Source organism: Trachemys scripta, chromosome 6 (genome assembly GCF_013100865.1).
Source record: "Trachemys scripta elegans isolate TJP31775 chromosome 6, CAS_Tse_1.0, whole genome shotgun sequence".
NCBI classification, from domain to species: Eukaryota; Metazoa; Chordata; order Testudines; family Emydidae; genus Trachemys; species Trachemys scripta.
Window position 1 is genome coordinate 119,245,013 of NC_048303.1, and position 19,670 is coordinate 119,264,682.

The 19,670-nt window shown below is 52.5% G+C and overlaps 1 protein-coding gene across 1 annotated transcript in view; it reads left to right on the forward strand.

Annotated features, from left to right (window-relative positions):
- FRMPD1 (FERM and PDZ domain containing 1) overlaps window positions 1-15,641 on the forward strand; it is a 36,461-nt gene extending 20,820 nt beyond the window's left edge. The window contains exons 8-15 of the mRNA XM_034774959.1: window positions 1,097-1,216; window positions 2,144-2,280; window positions 3,277-3,403; window positions 4,047-4,142; window positions 7,962-8,144; window positions 9,293-9,440; window positions 10,433-11,233; window positions 13,151-15,641. Coding sequence (XP_034630850.1) covers window positions 1,097-1,216; window positions 2,144-2,280; window positions 3,277-3,403; window positions 4,047-4,142; window positions 7,962-8,144; window positions 9,293-9,440; window positions 10,433-11,233; window positions 13,151-15,558 — 4,020 coding nt within the window. The 3' untranslated portion in view covers window positions 15,559-15,641. The remainder of the gene's footprint in view (window positions 1-1,096; window positions 1,217-2,143; window positions 2,281-3,276; window positions 3,404-4,046; window positions 4,143-7,961; window positions 8,145-9,292; window positions 9,441-10,432; window positions 11,234-13,150) is intronic.
- Window positions 15,642-19,670: the final 4,029 nt, after the last annotated feature.

Here is a 19,670-nt window from a genome sequence, read left to right on the forward strand (position 1 = left end):
GGTGGCCACATATGTCCGGGCTTTGAGTGGTTGGACCCTTCTTCCCAGCGTCAGCCCCTCGTCAGGTTACGGTCCCCCTCCAGGTCTGGCCTGCAAGGGCCCTTGGCTAGAGGTGTCTTTCTGTGCTGGGCCCTTTGCCCAAGGTCCCCCCTGGGCTGGCCCCACTTGCTCACCACACCTGGCTCTGTGGCTGCAGCTCTGCTCCCAGCACAGGATCTGTTCTCCCTGGGCTGCGTCTCTGGCTCTGTGGCTGCGCCTCTGGCTCCTCTGGATCTGGCACGGTTCTGCTCTCCAGCTCAGCTTGGCCCCTGCTTTCCCCTTAGCTTGGCCCCACTCAGTCTGACCCAGGCAATTCCAGCTCACACAGAGGACAGGACCCCCCTGGCCTCCTGTCATGCTGACTAGCCTGCCCGCCCTGTCAATCAGGCTGACCTGGAGCATTGGCCTCTCGCCATTGTTCCTGGGGACTGTCAGTCTCAGGGTCCTGTTTTCCCATCGACCCCTCCCCTTTCAGTGCTGGGAGCTAGCCAACCAAAACCCCCCCCACTGAATGTTAGTAAGGGGGCAACAGTCCCCTTACATCTGGTTTGTAGCATTACATATTCACAAGATTTATATTTATGACACTGAGACCAGGGTGTAGGTCCTTTGCCCCAACTTGTTATTGTCCCAGCTGAAATAGTGTGAGTGGATTTGGACTAGTTGTTGTGCCCAGATCCCAATTAAACTGTAACCTCGCTGGGGCAGAGCCTATCTCTGTGCAACGGTGCAGCACCTAGGGCTCTGGGCACAGCCCAGCGCAAATCCATCATCTTAATGGCTTTTCTGGGAGGTTGTGAAGTCTTTAATGAAGTTCTGCAGTGGAGTAGCCTCCACTTCTCATGTTGCTTCCCTCCCAAAGAGTCACTCATGCCTCCTTGTCACTAGAGTGAGTGGCCGACTTGCCCCCAATCCAGACGCCGAGTGCTTTGTTCTGTAGCGTGTGAAGGGCTGCCCTGTGCCACTTCTTTGCACCTGCTGGTCAAGGATGGGTTTATTCAACGAGGGATTCGAGGAGCTGCTATTGTTTAACACAGTTTTATTTTGTTCGTTCCAGGTGGTCCAAAGGAAAGACTCCCATGATTACCGGTGTCTCTTCAGAGTCTGCTTTATCCCTAAGGATCCGTTGGACCTCCTACAAGAAGATCCAGTTACCTTTGAATACCTTTATTTGCAGGTAAAAACGGAACATCCCATACTGTATTGATAACCCTTTGTGTCCTAAGGCCTTGCCTCCCATTTAAGGTAAAGTGTGATACACCTCTCCCCTGATATAACACGAACTCGGATATAACGCGGTAAAGCAGCGCTCCGGGGGGGCGGGGCTGCGCACTCCGGCGGATCAAAGCAAGTTCGATATAACGCGGTTTCACCTATAACGCGGTAAGATTTTCTGGCTCCCGAGGACAGCGTTCTATCGGGGCACAGGTGTATTTAAATCACTATTGTTAAACTGGTGCTAAAAGCTGTGTGGACATTATCTGGCTCTGAGTGGCTTCGTGATTCCTAATCTGAGCCTTGACTTGTTAATTACTTGCGCCCTTTGCAGGCGCCGACTCCGTGGGCGCTCTGGGGCTGGAGCACCCACGGGAAAAAATTAGTGGGTGCTCTGCACCCATTGGCAGCCAAGCTCCCGTCACCCCCCCCACCTCATCCTCCTCTCCCGCCCCGAGTGTGCCACATCCCCACTCCTCCGCCTACCTCCCAGTGCTTCCCGCCAGCCGCCGCCAAACAACTGTTTGGTGGCGTGCTCGGAGGAAGGGGGAGGAGCAGGAACGTGGCACGCTCAGGGGAGGAGGCAGGGCCGGGGCAGGGATTTGGGGAAGGGGTTGGAATGGGGGCAGAGTTGGGGCAGGGACTTTGTGGCAGGGGTGGGAAGGGGTGGGGCAGAGGCGGGGTCACATGGAAGGGATGGAGTGGGGGCAGGTCTGGGGGCAGAGTGGGGGTCAAGCACCCAGGGGAAAGCGGGGAAGTCGGCGCCTATGGCGCCCTTCACATATGAATCAAAAATGGTTGAGCCAGGCAAAAGGGGACACCCAAGCAAAGTCATTCTTCCTCTTTGCCGTGCCCCCTGCGTGTGTTAACCAGGCTGTGTCCGTTCCAGAGCTGCAGCGATGTGCTTCAGGAGCGATTTGCTGTCGAAATGAAGTGCAGCGTGGCCCTGCGCCTGGCAGCGCTGCATATACAAGAGCGGATTTATGCCTGCGCCCAGCCGCAGAAAGTCTCTTTCAAATATATAGAGTAAGTGGAAAATTCTCTGCCGTTCTAGCTGACCCAAGTCCCTTATATCTTTTGTACTGGGGCTGTGATAGGCACCAGAGAAATGGAAAGTGGCTAGGTCAGGGCAGTGGTAGTCGATTGGAATGTGCTTTGTCCTTGTTGTTTAATACCGATTCCAGATATTGGTTATGCAGATCCTTTTAGAGATAGATGAGTAGCCGTTTGAGACGGCTGCACAAAACCAACTCTCTCATATCTCCCTTCTAAACTGCTCGCATGGTGTAACAGCTAGAAATGTCAGCCAGTGGGCCTCGACAGCAGCACTACCGTAACGTGTTAGGTGGTTATTGTTGCACGGGGCAGGATTTCATTTAAATAAAGGTTGCCTCTTGCCGGCGTGTTTATTGGGAGTTCTGAGTGCAGTAGCCAAAGTCATAACTGCCCAGGAATGGCCCCCAGCCAATCTATAGCGTGCGTGTCCCCTTCCTAGGCAGACACGCTCATTGCGTGGGTTGTTCTGGTAAAACAACCTCGCTCCTAAAAATTGTAAAGGGGCCATTGTTAAGTAATAGCCCAGACGTTTGTAGCTTAATACCTGCAGCCCCAGTTGGGTTATCTGTTCACCTCTGTCACTGACTTAGTATTTATAGTCAAATATGCCATGCCCCGACTAACAAAGGAATAGACAGGCGCATCAAGAGAAAACTCCATGATGTGCTTAATTAGCAAGTAATACTTATTATGTTGGAAAAATTCTCCATTGGAACAACTGGCCTCTAATCTTAGACTGGCGGGAACTGTTAACCCGAAAGACACCAAAATATAATGATCTTTTAAGCAAAGCAAAGTGCACTTTACGAACGGAATCCTCAGTCCATAGATTGAGGCCAGAAGGGACCATTATAATCACCTAGTCTGACCTGTATGACATAGGCCAGAGAAACTCAGCCAGGAATTTGTGCAACAAGCCCGTAATTTCTCTTTGAGCCATACCCATCTGCTCTGTCTTCATGGCAGGAAAGACTGGGGAATAGAAAACTTTATATCTCCGACTTTACTCCGAAACATGAAAGGCAAAGACATCAAGAAAGCCATCAGCTTTCACATGAAAAGGAACCAAATCTTACTGGACCCGAGACAAAAGGTAGAACCTATGCATGTGTGTGAGGGCACTCAATGAAAGCCATCCGGCTTGGCCACTGAGCCCAGCCTCAGTGGGACTGAGCCAAGATGGTTTTAGCACCATACTCTACACCAGCCTTCTCCGGCTGGGGTCCTCCCAGCCTTGCTACTGCATTTTATTTGGTCTTCATGGGGGCTGCATTGCACCTCTTTACTCTTCTTGCTCAGTCCCCTCTCCTTTGGTACAGCCATTTCTCCCAGCATTAGCATTGCTTGTGCACTGCTTCTGCAGGTATAGACCAGCCCTTGTCAACAGGGTTGTCCGAGATGGGAGCCAGAAGTCACAAAGTTGGGTCTCCTCCTAAGCAGATTATTCCCAGGGACCCGCTGGACTGCCAGCTTTGCCTTAGTGTGCCCTGGAACTGAATTCTTGCCTGCTGTGCATAGGAGGAGGGCAGTCATCTAGTCAGAGGTTGTTTTTTCTGTGTGTGTGTGTGTGTGTGTGTGTGTGTGTGTGTGTCTCAAATCCATCCAGTCCTGTGCATTGTACACGTCTGGTTAGATCCAAATAAACAAATTAGAAACCCCTTTACCCACACGCTCAACTTGTCCCAGTGGTTGGTTTGTAACTTTCTCAGCGATATTTCTTTTCTTTAAAATCCAAGCACGTCCTCTCGGCCACACAGGTGCGTCTGAGCTACCTGCAGATACTTGGAGACCTGAAAATGTATAGCGGGAAAATCTTTAATGCCACCCTAATGGTATGTGCATTCATTTGTCTGTGATTCTGGCAAATCTTTGTGTTTTCTCTGGCCATCCCTTCTGTGTGTTGTGTTACCATGCTGTGGGAAACAAACTCGTGCAATGGGAGTCATTTTTAGCACTATGCTGAAACTGACCAAGCCGCGTCTTGATTAAAGCGCACTTTCTGTAAAGCAGAATGTCTAATTTTTTTAACAGCTGAGAGTCAAAAACAACCCATTAACTTGCTGTTGGGGTATCTCCCCCAGATTTGTTCTGCCAGCAACACTCGCTTTATCACCCATTAGTCGTATTTGCCCTCAACCACCTTCATGCTTTCTCCCAGTTCCGCATCAGAGCAGCTCCCTGGAACAATCCATAAAGCTTCCCCATGTCTTCCTTCACATCCCTCCCCTGCGCTCCCATCTGCCACGCTGCCTACGGACCGCTCCCCGTCGGGAGTGTTGGCGCTTCTGCTTCAACTAAACGTGCGCATTTCTCTTGGGCCCTTTCCAGCAGGCGCATTCTAAATCCTGGGTCAGAGCCTCAACCAATGCGAACCAGCATAGCTCCTTTGAAGTCAAGACCATAAAACCATTCACCGAGGATCCTTTTATTTATGTGTTGTTAAAAAGCACAGGTGTGGCATTCAGTGTGGGTCTTGTGGATCTTCAGATGTGATTGGTCCATTGTTCCATGGGCAGGTTCTAATGCCCTTCGAAGATCTGAGAATATTTTAAATGCCATTAAAAAAAATACACTGATGTTGGTTTGGGCCAAGATTTAACCTCCCCTGAAAATGGATGAGTCAACAGTGTGCCCTTGTTGCCAAGAAGGCTAACGGCATATGGGGCTGCATCAGTAGGAGCATTGCCAGCAGATTGAGGGAAGTGATTATTCCCCTCTATTCGGCACTGGTGAGGCCACATCTGGAGTATTGTGTCCAGTTGTGGGCCCCCCCACTACAGAAAGGATGTGGACAAATTGGAGAGAGTCCAGTGGAGGGCAACAAAAATGATTAGGGGGCTGGGGCACATGGCTTATGAGGAGAGGCTGAGGGAACTGGGCTTATTTAATCTGCAGAAGAGAAGAGTGAGGGGGGATTTGATTGCAGCCTTCAACTACCTGAAAGGGGGGTTCCAAAGAGGATGGAACTCGGCTATTCTCAGTGGTGGCAGATGACAGAACAAGGAGCAATGGTCTCAAGTTGCAGTGCGGGAGGTCTAGGTTGGATATTAGGAAACACTATTTCACTAGGAGGGTGGTGAAGCACTGGAATGGGTTACCTCGGGAGGTGGTGGAATCTCCATCCTTAGAGGTTTTTAAGGCCCGGCTTGACAAAGCCCTGGCTGGGATGATTTAGTTGGGGTTGGTCCTGCTTTGAGCAGGGGGTTGGACTAGGTGACCTCCTGAGATCTCTTCCAACCCTGATATTCTATGATGTTTTCCCTTTGAAAGAAGGTCTCCTGACATAAGGCATGACCCAACCTTGCCTGACACATGGGATTGAATCAAGGACCTCCAGAGCTAAGAGCAGAACTGCCACAGTTTATGCTACAGAGCCAGGTTCTAGAGCTGGCAGCTGTGATGCTCATGTCCTCTGAGTACCAGGTGGAGACGGGGGCCTGGAATGAACACTCACCAGCAGGGCCGTCCCTAGGGGTGTGGGGAGCCCGGGACATTGGTGGCGAGTTTCTAATCTGCCAGAGGATATTCTTCCTCCCCCCCGCCCGGCTCTGCCCCCACTCCACCCTTTTCCCCCAAGACCCCACCCCTGCTTCTTCCCACTCCCGCTCCGCACCCCCTCTTCCCTGCCCAGTTCCGCCCCCTCCACCAAGTGCGTTGCGCCCTCGCTCCCCCCCCCCCAGCACCTTCTGACCCCGCAAAACAGCTGATCTGCAGCAGGCACTGAGAGAGGGGGGAGGTGCTGATCGGCGGGGCCTGTCGATGGGCAGGAGGCACTCGGGGGAGGAGGAGGTTCCGGTAGGGGGACTACTTTTCGCCCCCCCGCCCTTCTGCTCGCCCGCCCGTTTGCCTCCTCACCCTGCTCGCCCACCCGCCTCACTTCCCTGCCTGCTTCCTGCGGGGTCCCCCAAAGCACAGGGCCCGGGGCGGTCCCCCTGATTCGCCGTACCCAAGGGACAGCTCTGCTCACCAGTGGATTACTATTGCTCTACCCATATTCACGCTGAGTAGGACAAGTTGAACATTTTCCAACTCTAGCCTGTCAGTGGAAAATTGGGTTTTTGATTAAATTATTTTTTTCCAGAACAGTGTCTGTTTTCTGTGGGGAAATGTCAATATTTCATAATAGATAGATAGATTTTTTCTTGGGCAGTAGGGGACTAAAACGTTTCAGAGCACAGAACTCTTGTTCCCCTCCCCCCGACGCCAGCTCTGGGAGAGCGGAGGGTGTAGCGATGCGCCTGGGCGCTGATCACCCCAGTGTGCGCCTCTGCCATGAGATTGACGGGGCAGCCACGTTGGGGGGAAGGGGGCTCCGTCCTGGCTCTCGAGCGGCGGAATGTCTTACAAATGAATCGTTAGAATCTGGGGGGGGGTCACTTAACAGGATGTAGATGCCCATGGGAGGGAGATCCCAGTAATCCTCTCTCCTTGGTGAGCCACTTTGGGGCTGACAAGTCCCAGGTTCGCAGCGCTCGGTGCCGAAGCCCGCAGCCCATCCGACAACCAGCTATGGTAAATGAAGGACCGACAGAAAGATGCCCAGCATTTTATTCCCATGAGGGACAGGGGTAAATTAAAAGATGGGGATGGGAGCAGGCAAAGGAAGCCAGGATGTTAAACACATGATCTTGCAACAACAACCCCTAAAGTCCCACCAGACCCAATGGATCTAATGAAAGAGCCCCACCTGCCCAAGTGTGGGCAGTGGGGCTGGAGCTCCATGTGGTGGGCTGGTGTCCCTTCCCGGGAGACCAACAGCTCTCCGTCAGCTCAACGGAGGCCCTGGCAACCCCAAGCCCTGGCCATCCCCCACCGGATCCGTGTCTCTCTCCACCACAGGTGGGTACGTCTCCACAGCAGGTGGGCAGGCCTGGCGCTGGCAGAGTGAGGGGCAGAAAAGGGGACATTCCCCCCACCAAAAAAAAAATCTTCAGGGGGCCCCCGATTGTTTGTCAGAAAGGCCAAACTATGTGCAAAGGTGTCCAGAGTTAGCCAGCGCCACAGCAGGTTGGAGAGTCTTCATCCTTTATAGAAATTCTAAATCACAGCAAAATACCAGCCACAGTTGCCACATTTTACTGTTTTAAACGCTTAAAAGCCCCGATTTTCCAGGAGTCGAACTAGCCTTTGGCCTTCGGGAAGGTGGCTTGTTGTTTGAATACCCACTCCCTCCCCCCCCACGCTACGGGAACCTTAGAACCGGCCCTGCAGCTGGGAGGATCCTCCCAGCACGGATAGGCAGCTAGCGCCAGCGTGGCCAGCTGCACAAGTACAGTGCTGCCTGATCCTGTGGGTATGTACGCAGGCAGCTAGCCTGAGCCACCGCCCGTGCCACCGCAGCCACACTGCTCTTTCTAACGCTAGCTCGCCTCCGTCCAGCCGTGCAGGGTAGCACCCTCCCAGTGACCGTGTAGATGTGTAGATGTACCAGGTGAGGCAGGCAGTCTCCATCTCACTTTAGTCTGCTTCTGGGAGCTGTCTCTGGAGCTACCCACTAGTCAGGTTCGGGGGCCAGTAAAAGTTGGCCGCTTCCCCTAATTGAAACGTGCCAAGCCGTAACGCACAACTCAGGATTCTACGTCCCGCCTTGTCACGAGGTTCCTGTTTAGATTGCTATTAAGGCTGGATTCTAACCCACCTTTCTCCGGTAGCTACAGGACAGGGAATCGTATGTCGCCTTGCTGGTCGGAGCTAAGTACGGAATCAGCCAGATTATCAATAACAAGCTCAACATCATAAGCCCCCTGGCAGAGTTTGCTAACATCGGCCGGCTAGAGCTTACCGAAGAGTCTGAGAAAGCGAGCATGGTAAAAATCTACCTTCAGGATGTGAAGGTAATTGCAGCTTCAAATGAGGCGTGTGTCGGGAGAGTTGCTCTTCCATCTTCTCAACGATCTGACAGTCTAATTCAGGGGTTGGCAACCTTTTAGAAGTGATGTGCCGAGTCTTCATTTATTCACTCTGATTTAAGGTTTCGCGTGCCAGTAATCAGGGGCGGCTCCAGGCACCAGCGCAGCAAGCGCGTGCCTGGGGTGGCAAGCCCCCGGGGGCGTCCTGCCGGTCGCCGTGAGGGCGGCAGTCAGGCTGCCTTCAGCGGCATGTCTGCGGGAGGTCCACCAGTCCCTCGGCTTTGGCGGCAATTCGGCGGCAGGCATGCCAAAGCCGCGGGTATGGAGGACCTCCCGCAGGCATGCCGCCGAAGGCAGCCTGACTGCCGTGCTTGGGGCAGTGAAATACATAGAGCCGCCCCTGCCAGTAATACATTGTAACTTTTTTAGAAGGTCTCTTTCTATAAGTCTATAATATATAACTAAACGATTGTTGTATGTAAAGTAAATAAGGATTTAAAAATGTTTAAGAAGCTTAATTTAAAATGAAATTAAAATGCAGAGCCCCCTGGACCGGTGGCCAGGACCCAGGCAATGTGAGTGCCACTGAAAATTAGCTCGCGTGCCATAGATTGCCTACACCTGGTCTAATTGAATTCTTAATGCTAGTAAAGACAGCAACGCGTTTGTTTTGCTGTTTCTGTTATCTTCATAAATGCAGTGGTGGGACTTTTTTCCTAGTTACTTTTATAGTATATTGCTGGCTATCATGACCAATGTGCTTTAACACTGAATTGTCTCCGAGTGCCTAACCATTTGACACGCTAGCAGACTGTATTTATCAGAGCTTAACTGTCCCTTGACAGTTCTTTTAAGGTAAAATATTTTGCATTGGATACAATGCAAAGGGAGACAGGAAAGCCATTAGAAAAGATGCAGCCCGGTCAAGGAAAATGAGATTCCTTTTAAAAAATATTTGGCTGGTCCTTCGTCAGTAGGACACTGGGCATCAAAGAAAAATCTGTTTTCCCTTCCTCCTTGTGGCCCACTCTGTAATTCACCTCTCCGTATCTGGGAGATGGGGAATGTCCTTTTATTTAGTGTACATCTCTGCAGGTCACATAGGGGGCCTAACACGTTTTTTTTCGTTACAGTTGCTGACGCTGATGCTAGAATCAAACAGTGCCAAGGATCTCGCCTGCCTCATTGCAGGTTACTACAGGCTGTGTGTCGACTCGGGCATCACCATATTCATGTGGGGGGAGGCTAAGCAGCAGGCCCACCGCATCTCCACGGAAGAAGGTAAGAACTAGTCGCCTTTTTCAACGAAGGGTGGCGAGTTGACTAATCACGTAGGAGCATCTGTCACCGTAGACACAGGTCAGGTGCAGAGTTTTCTCCTAGGAAGTTAGTCCCCTCTTGAGCCCCATCTCACGGCTCCCAACTCCTTGAAGCTATTGGAAAGACTGGTCTCTTTCTGCTTACCCTGGAAGCCACTTGGGGCAGGGACTGTGCCTTTGTTCTGTGTCTGTACAGCACCTGGCACAGTGAGACCTGGTCCATGACGGGGGCTCCTAGGCACTACTGCAATACAAAGAAATAATAGTAATGATTATCATTATAATAACAATAATAAGCCACACGTAGGCGAGGGTTCAAAGAAGAGCCACGAGAATGATTAAAGGATTAGAAAACCTGCCGTGAAGTGATAGACTCAAGGAGCTCGATTTATTTAGCTTAACAAAGAGGTTAAGGGGTGACTTGATCAGTCAATAGTACAAATATTGACGAATGGGCTCTTGGATCTAACAGAGAAAGGTCTAACACGATGCAAAGGCAGGAAGTCGAAGCTAGACAAATTCAGGCTGGAAATAGGGTGTAACGTTTTAACAGTGAGAGTAATTAATGGCTGCACCGACTCACGGAGAGTTGCCCGCGATGGGGAATCCACCACAATTTGTAAATCAAGGCCGGAATTCCCGTCGGAAAGCTCTGTGTTACCGGGCAGGTCCGACTAGGTGGGCCCAGTGGGCCCTTCAGCCTGGGAATCTAGGCATTAGACTGTATTAGTGACCAGCTCCAGCACTGGCCTCCGCTTGCAGGCCGTGGCCCTGTGGGACAGACTGTGCTCTGTGCTCGTTTGTTCGGAATCCGAGCAGCAGTCACAGGAGTGGGTCTCTTTCTAGGAGTGCAAGGGGACTGAAATGCTGCTGCTTCTGTGCGAGTTCGGCTGCTCTACCCAGCCGTTTGCATTGGCCAGCGCTCACAGCAGGCACGGTGTCTTTACGTTGCAGGGTACGAGTCGAGAGCCTGCAGCGACTCCGAAGACTCTTGGGAATTGGATTCCTCTGCAGAGCGCTTTTTGGACCCCCCCTGGCTGAACCCCGGCAGCATCCAACCTCTGTGTGAGGAGGAGGAGGAGTTGCCTGAGCTGGAGCCAGAGAGCAGAAACCCCGGAGGCAGGAGTGACGTGACGGACAGTGCGTCCGAAGCCTCTGACTCGGCCAATACCGAGAGCAGAGGTTGCAAGACCAGTGGCTCGAGTGACTCGATGGACGCTCTGGAGGAGGACGACTTAGAGGCCTGCTCCTCCAGCAGGCCACAGTTCCTCCAGTTTTTCACACCCACTATTGAAGAACTCAACTGCCAAGACAAGAGCGTCTTCGCTCTGGCCAACAAGGAGGAGAGCGGTGGGGCAGAGTCTGAAGGTTTCCTTTGTTTCTTGCAGTTATCCCAAGGAAGCCACCCTGTGCCTGAGCAGACGAGCCCCGAGCAAAGAGGGGAGAATGTGGCGGATGCTTCGGCTCTCAAGACCAAGCTGTCGGAAGAGAACGTGATGGAGTATTACAGTCTCTGCTCCAGCATATCTCCAGGCAGCAACGGAGAGAGAAGCATCCTCAATCATAGCCCAGGGAACGGCTCTGTGAAGGACCTTCTGGCTGAGTCGGGTCAGCAGGAGGGATTCTGCAAGGTGGATCCAACAGCAAAGGAGACTGATCTCATCCTGCACCCGCCTCCTGGCTTCGGGGACACCAGCTCCGAGGATGAATTCTACGATGCCGCGGACCGGCTGACCCCGACAGACGCCCTGGCAGGTGCGCTCAGAGAAGAGGTTATGTAATAAATCAGATCAGTAGGGCAGGGACGCTCTCTTACCCTCTGCACCTGGCAGGACAGGACCTGATCATTCCTGGGGTCCTCTGTGTGGTTCGGCTGGACGAGTGATGAATAATGAACCTAGGGGTGGTCATGCGTCAGATCCACAATGCCGAGAACATGTCCCCCTTATTCAATTTCCCAAGGTTGTCCTGAAGCTCTTTGGGCTCGCAAACAAGCTTTAAACATCCCTTCTCCAAGAATGAATCCCTCGCAGGCAGAAATGCCATGCAGAGAGAGCGCCTCGCTATCGGCGCTATAGGGTTGGGTGGGATTTTTCAGTAGCACCCAGGTGAGTTCGGAGCACCAGTCCCAGTGAAAGTCACAAGACCTGTGCTCCTAAAACAGTTTGGCATTCTCGAAACCCCACCCGCTATCACAAGCACACCGGAGTACAGATACATATGGAACACGCATGTTATTTAAAGGTACACGTGTCATTAAGCCTTCGTAGTACCCATGTGAGTTTGCTGTGTTCGCTGTGTACATGATGGACTTTGCAAAGTGTGTGTGGTCCCCACAAATGCTGTAGGAGCCCAGAGGCTGACGGCTGTGCTTGGGGGTGGCGTCGGCTGGCAGGAATCCTGGGAGGTGTAGATACAGGAGCAGGCCAGAAGAAAAGGAAGCGGGAAAGCCATGTAGGGAGGGAGGAGCCACTGTGTGATGGTGGGAGGCTGCCAGGAAGGAGATAGGGACCCATTCCTGCCAGGCTTGCCTAACCCCTGACACCGAGTGATGATTCTTAGACATTCTTAAAACCTAAGGAAAACCCCAGACTAAAAGTTGAAAAACGCTATCGCTTAAACGTAGCCCCAAAACCTCAAGAGAACCCACTGCAGCTTCCTCTCTCTTCCCCTCAGACAGATCACAAACTACCATTCTGTTTTACAGCCCACCAGCCCATGTCTGGACAACACAGAAATGCATAGCTACAGGCACTCACGCAACCTTCACTTCTTTTCCCCTAGTTCCAACCTGAAACCAGGCAGAAATTCCAAGACCACCTTATCCATCCATCACCCCCACCAATTAAGGCCTAGAGTAAGCCCCGAAAAAGAAAAGTTTTCAAAAGAAAAATTAAGCAAACAGCCATACCATTAGCACTTACACCCTGCTACCATTATACTCCCACTCCAAATGGTGTGTCAATGGGTGATACGTCCCCGGACAACGGAGTGAGCTACAGCCTTACTATCCTGGAACCTAACCATACCTTTTTCACGAATTTACCCCTTTTATAATTAACCTGAAACTGCCCTTCCCCTGAATTCTAGTTCTACCACCGCCTTATGGGCTCTTTACAATCCACACTATTGAAGTTAACAGCTGCACCCCCGTCCCTCCCATGCTATCAATGGAGATGGCATTTTAACAAACAATTCTCAAAAACACTCATTTAAAAACCCTGCAAAAACCAGCTACCACGACCAGCAACTTGTAACAAAGCTAGACTAGCCCCTGTTCAGCAGTTAGTGTAATTAACCCTGGGTCATGTCCTTGCTAAGTCTTACTTTCCCATAACACTCTGTCTCCTCTACTCTTGTATGCTTAGGCCCCAAACCTAACTTCTGCTTAGTACTTAACCTAAACCATCCTATGAACTACCCCCTCTGTGCCGAGCCACGTAGGACGCAAGTTTGTCACAGCCCCGCATTTACAGAGCTTTAGCTCAAACTATAGCAGTTCGTGCTTTTAGTGCTCAAGGGTCCCCAGTTCAATCCCCGGTGTCTCAGCCAAGATGGCCGCCATCCCCGATGCATGGTTCTCATCAGTCCAGGAGATCCCATGAACAACCCGTGGCCCTCTGTGTGTACACTACCATTTCCTTACCCTTGTGTTCTCTTCTTTCCTGGTAGGCTCTAAGGCACTGACCCGTGAGGGGAAGGGCGATTCCCGCTTCCTGAAGAAGTCAAGGTGCTACAACCTGGGGGAAAGCTGCATGTCGAGACAAGCTACCAGGGAGAAGCACAGAAAGGAGAAGGAGCTGAAGCATGCCAAGAGCCTGAGAAAGAGGAGATCTTTCCTACAGACGGATTACACATCGCAGGTTACCTTCCCGGTGGCTCCATCCCCCGCCCTGGAGAGCGCTGATCCTGCGTGCTGCTCTGAACGGGAGTCCCAGCTGCCCTCCATCTCTCTCACTCGCATGACATCCTCCTTGGACGACACCACCGGGGAACCCCCGCTGCTGGAAGCCAGGACCTTTGCCCAGTTAGAGCCTCGGAGCCAAGCCAAGAGTAAAAACCCTTCATCTGCCTTCATAGAAATGGAGCCTGACGCCACGGAAACCAACTCAGTAACCGCCTCGGTCATCCCTTCCGTTTCAGCCAGTCAGCTCCAGGGTGACCAGGAAGGGAAAGAAACTTCGGACCTAACCCCGTTGCCCAGCTGTGCGGAGAACAGCCTGGGGCCTCTTGGTTCTGCATGCGCGCGTGACAGTGGCTGCGTCAGTCCTGAAATAGCCTTCCATTTGGGAGACATCAGAAACCCAGAACAAGCAGGAGGCGCCTGGGACAGCCCTGGTGGCCGTGGTCACCCATTTTCTGAAACCGAGGAGAGATGTATAACCCGCACAGTGCCGCAAGAGCAGCCGATGCCACAGAGTGCCGCGGAGGCTCCAGAAGCCCACTGTGAACTCGAGACGTCTGCACAGCCGGGCGAAGGAGGGATACCTGCTAGTGCTGTGCCAGTTCTTTCTCCATTGGGGTGCTACAGAGGCAAGCCATTGCCCCAGGCTGCAGCTTCAGACCTGGGTTCTCTATCCACTGCTGATAAAGGAGAAGCATGTGAACTGCTTGTGCTATCATCTCCCTTTGCAAGGGGAACAGCTGGTCCCACTAGCTGTGCAGTGAAGCCAGAGGCTGAAATGGTATCTGGAGAGAAAACCAACACGAACCTAAATGAAGAACCCTTAAAAAGAGTGGAAGATAAAAACCATTTGGGTTTCTCTAATGCCACGGAGCTGCTGTCAGACTTTAACGGAGCGTCGGGAATAATCACTCGTCTCTCCTGGCTTTCCTTTGGAACCAGGACAGACCAAGCAATGCCCTGCCAGCAGGGAGGCATAGAAGATACTGACCAAGCTGTTGACCAACGTCCCTGGACAGCAGAGCATTCCGACTCAGGTGCCCTAAGGAAGGAAACGCATTTTTCCTCAGCGTCTCCGAAAGCGCGTCCTCCTCCGGAGCTGCTTAGTGGCCAGCGCACAGAGGAGAGAGAACCCAGAGAAGATGCACTATATGTGGATGGTCACCACGAACAGCCCCAGCCCACTCTGAATCCCCTTCTCACGGAGGAGACCGCAGAGCAAAGAAAGGGCTGCCACTTCAACACATCACCGGGGCTACGTTCTCCTTCCCCCAAAGACACTGGTGACGCCTCAGCACACAGAGAGGGAAACTTTGGTGCAGATCAATCGCTGCTTTGTGTGGCCCATGAAAAAGATGCCCCGGTGTCTACGAGCTGCAGCACAACTCGTCCTTTGGGCTTGACCAGTGTTAAGGGGACCCTCTTCCCCAAAGCTGGCATGGACAAGTGCAGCTGTCACTTGTCTTATGCCAGCTGCTTCCGGGGGCTAGACAATGACCTAGATTATGAGTATGTTGATTCTGCACACAGCACTTCCTCCAGGCCTTTAACAACCCCACCGGCTGCTGGGAGCTTGTCGTTTCTAGACCAGCCCCCTCCCAGGACCACGGACGAGAGTGTGAGTGAAAACGGCCCATGGCCAGAATCTCACCTGGAAGCGCTGGCTCAGTTGCAAGAGAGAGCAGGGAAGTCATCGACTGACTTCTCTCCGTTCCTGGCAAATGTGGCAGAGCTCCAGGCCGTTGTGAGGCGGTTCTCAGGAAACCGAACGAAACACCCTCGAGATACGTGCGCAGAACATTACTCTGAACACAAGCACGTGCTCTGCGCGGAGTCCCGCAAGCTGATGGCCAGCTGCCAGAAGGTCCTACAACCAGACAGGCCTTCTGAAAAGCTGCCCAGTGCATTGCAGGAGACCTTCCAGGACCTCATGCGACTGACGGCGCTGTGTTTCCAGTTCACAGCCTGTGGGCTGTGCGGGAGACGCCACAAGGAGCTCACCGTCAATCTGAAGGACGTGGTTTGCACCTACCATCAGTTTGTCCTCGCTGCTCTCCAGATCGGGGGGAAGGACTGTCGCGATTTCAGTGCCACGCTGCTAGCACGCCAGGGCACAGCCCTCACGGCAGCAGTGTTCTGTCTAACCCAGCAGTTCAGGGCTGCGCCGGCGGTGTGAAGACAGCAGCTCCATGAGACAGACTCTTAAACTCGTGTACCGCTGACAGGAAAGTACCCAACAAACGTTTACTGTATAACCCATTAACCCAATAAAATATCTCCTGCAGAAAAGCAATGCGAGTCATTCAGCGGTCTGGCCGCACACCTCAAGGCAGGATCATGCACAAGACTCAGCCGAGTTTGGGTCAGCTGCCCTGTTTGCTCACTCGAGGACGTTCCAGTCCATCAGGGGATAATGTTGGGGGAGGTGAGTCCACAGCCCGCCCACCCGCTCTGTCTGTATAAAAAAAATAATGGTCTTGAACGCAGAGCGCAGTTTGTGGCTTTTTTCCCATGGCTCCAGTTTGGGGTGTGTTTCCTGGGTAGCGCGGCGTGTCGTCCCATCTTACTCAGGGCCGGCTTTTGGCCGATTCCGCGGAATCGGGCCCCGCACCTAAGAGGGCCCCGCTCCCCCAGCACGAGCCCCACGGCCTCTCTCCCCCGGCCAGAGCGCCGGCCCGAGCCCTGCAAGTCCGTGGCCCCACAACCCCGGCCGGAGCGCGGCAATCTGAAGTGCCGCTGAAGACTAGGAGTGCCGCCCGGTGAGTACAAGCCCCACGAATTGGGCCCTGCACTTGCTAAAGCCGGCGCTGATCTTACTTTACATTTCAGACATTGTAAACAGGCACTGAATGGAACATAGCGTCCGGCAGCAGGGTCAGCTCTGCATTCTCCACCCCACAATCTCGGGGCGGCTGTCGGAGTTGCAATGGAAACTGATTTTGTAGAATCCGACTCCAGTACCTGCAGCGCTAAGTCGTTCCACTGCCAATGGTTCCTCTGCAGCTTCCAGAGAACTGAACACCTGAAGGCAGCAGCAGCAGCGTGGTATAACCACAAACCAGCTACCACGGCCAGTAGCTTATAACAAAGCTAGACTAGCCCCCGTTCAGCAGTTAGTATAACGCAGCAACTGCCTTGAAATCACTGAAGGCAGCAACTTACTAAGCAGAAGGCAGGACGTGTTCCCGAAACTCCCCTCCCCTTCTCCCTGTAGCCACGCCCCCTGGGGCTAGGCGGGGGCAGAATGGGAGTGTGACCACAGGGCATTAGGCACTGTGTCATATGGACAAGCTCAGCGCAGGGTTAGACAACACGTAACACGGCTGTGGCCTCTGCTTAAAAGGCTGCCTTCCATTAGACAACTCAGGCACTTACACATTCCAGCGACAGCCTCTAACAGCAACCCCAACGTCCAGATTCCACCCAGCAGCGACGTCCAGCAGGGCTGGAAGCTGAGCCATGAGACCACTTCAAAAAGCAAAGCCTCCCCTCTACCTGCACACCCACCCAAGGGGGCAGGGGGTCATTGTGTGCGGTGGCACTGCTAGAATTTGGAGGGAGGGCCGGGAGAGAGAGGCCTGGGGGAATTCTGTACCAAAAAATTAAACGTTCTGCACCCAGTATTTGAAAAGTCTGCAAAATTCAGCCTATTTTATTTGCCAAAATAACACACTCAGACCAGTTTCAATTAGTTTGGTAATTTATTTCATAATCGGTGTCAGCAAGTATGTCTGTGACAATATGGACAATGAAAAAGATTCAGGAAATGGTTTTGACAAATAAGTGCCTTAGTAGGCCTATAAATACAGAACTGTATTTCTCATGGCCGCCGCCCCCCCCTCCCAAAGCAATGCAAAGGCTTGGGGGAGTTGGGGGTAACAGATGCTGAGGGAAGTAATTGCTGGGCAGGAGCCGGAGTGTGAACGGGGGGGGGGGGGGGGGGGGAGTTGTTGGGTGTGGGTGGGAGACGTAGGGAACAGGGTTTTTGAGGGGTAGAGGGAGATTGTTAGGGACCTTCCTCCATGCAGACCCTGGCTGCTCCCATTCAGTCCGGCACATCTGCCTGTCCCCATAGGGCTGTGCACCCCCCCAACCCATGTGTCCTTCCACCCTCGCTAACATCTCTATGTCTCCCTGCGCCCCCATTCCCATGTCTGTGCCCCCACTCAGCTACCCCTTACCCCCGTGTCCCCACGCCCCCACTCAGCTACCCCTTACCCCCGTGTCCCCACACCCCCACTCAAGTACCCCTTACCTCCATGTGTCCCTGTGCCCCCACGAACCCCACTCAGCTACCCCCTTACCCCATGTGTCCCTGCACCTCTTACCCCATGGTGTCAAGTATCAGAGGGGTAGCCGTGTTAGTCTGAATCTGTAAAAAGCAACAGAGGGTCCTGTGGCACCTTTGAGACTACTTGCATCTGAAGAAGTGAGGTTCTTACCCACGAAAGCTTATGCTCCAATACTTCTATTAGTCTCAAAGGTGCCACAGGACCCTCTGTTGCCTCTTACCCCATGTGTCCCTATGCCCCCACTCAGCTACCCCTTACCCCATGTATCCCTGCACCCCCATCCCCATGTGTCCCCGTGCCCCCACGCCCCCACTCAGCTACCCCTCATCCCCATGTGTCCCTGCACCCTCTCCCCTGTGTCCCCATAGGGCCCCGCACCTCCACCTCCTCTCCCATTCAGCCCCTCCCCCAGTCTGTCCTCCCTCAATGTCCCTTATGAACCTGTCTGTGACACACACACCCCAGCAGACCCATATGCCCCACACTGTTTCTCCCCCCCCCCGGCATATCCCCTGTCTCCTGACCTGGCCCCACAGGCAGGGTGCTACCTTCTCTTCCCTATCAGCAGATGGGGCTAGCCCTGAAGCAGCTGTTCTGTTCTAGTGCCACAGTGGCCCCTGGTGGGCAAAAGGCATAACTTCAGCAACTTTCCCTCAGAAGTTATTTGCTGCAGGGAAAAAGAAAATTGTGCTTGGCCCATGAATGCTGCGCATGCGTAGAATTCCCCCAGGAGTAAACATTGCAGCCAGCCACAGCACCTGCAGCTGTTTGTTAGCTAGATCTTTAAATACTTTGAGCCCAACTCTCAGGTACATTAAGGCCCCATCCACATCTCCGGCCGCATAAAGGAGTCCTAGGATGTGGCTGTACAGCAGCTGTGCGTGTCATTTGCCGCTCATGTAGACATTCCTGCACTTTAGAAAATAGAGAAAGGATGCCACAGGGTAGGCTTCAGAAGCGTGCCTGCCTGCCCATGAATACTCATTTAAGTGGCCTGCACAGAAGCTCACGCTACAGCATCTTCACTTCCACTTTTAGCGAGCTAGGTAGAGTACAGCTAGTGCTGGTACATTGCTACGAGCTGCAAATCACACCCCCACCTGCAGCGCACACAGCCCCCCCCCCCCACTGGAATGAGACTCAGGCCTTCTAAATGTAGTTTGGGTGTTTTTCCCCTGCCATTTAAATGGGGGAAGTGTGTTCAACAAAGGTAGGTGGCAACAGCACTGGATAAGCTAACGAACTTCCCTTTATGTGCACTTTATATTTAAAAATGTTTATGCTTCCTTTCTTCCTGGAATATAGCCTGGCAGTATAACACACCAGAGCTAACAGAAGGTGAATAGGTAAAGTGGGGCGATAGTATCGATGTAGGGCATCTTCCCTGCAAGAACTGTTTTCATCCTAGTGCTTGTTTCAAGAGAGCAGCTATCAGTGGTTCCTGGTGGGGTGGGGGAATCAAGAATAAATATTCTATTATAACATTAATTAGATAAGTATCAGAGGGGTAGCCCTGTTTGTCACTTTTTACAGATCAAGACTGAATCTTGGAGAACCTTATAGACCAACAGACGTATTGGAGCATAAGTTTTCGTGGGTGAATACCCACTTCATGGGATGCATGTAGTGGAAATTTCCAAAGGCAGGTATAAATATGCAGGCAAGAATCAGCCTAGAGAGAACGAGGTTAGTGCAATCAGGGAGGATGAGGCCCTCTTCTAGCAGTTGAGGTGTGAACACCAAGGGAGGAGGAGATGGATAAATAGACACAAGTCAGATATCAGGAATGGCTGTATACAAAAACCTGTAGGAGAACACTTCAAGCTCCCTGGACCCAGAATAGCAGATTTAAAGGTAGCCATCCTGCAGCAAAAAACTTCAGGCCCAGACTCCAAAGAGAAACTGCTGAGCTCCAGTTCATTTGCAAATTTGACACCAGCAGCTCAGGATTAAACAAAGACTGTGAATGGCTTTCCAACTACAGAAGCAGTTTCTC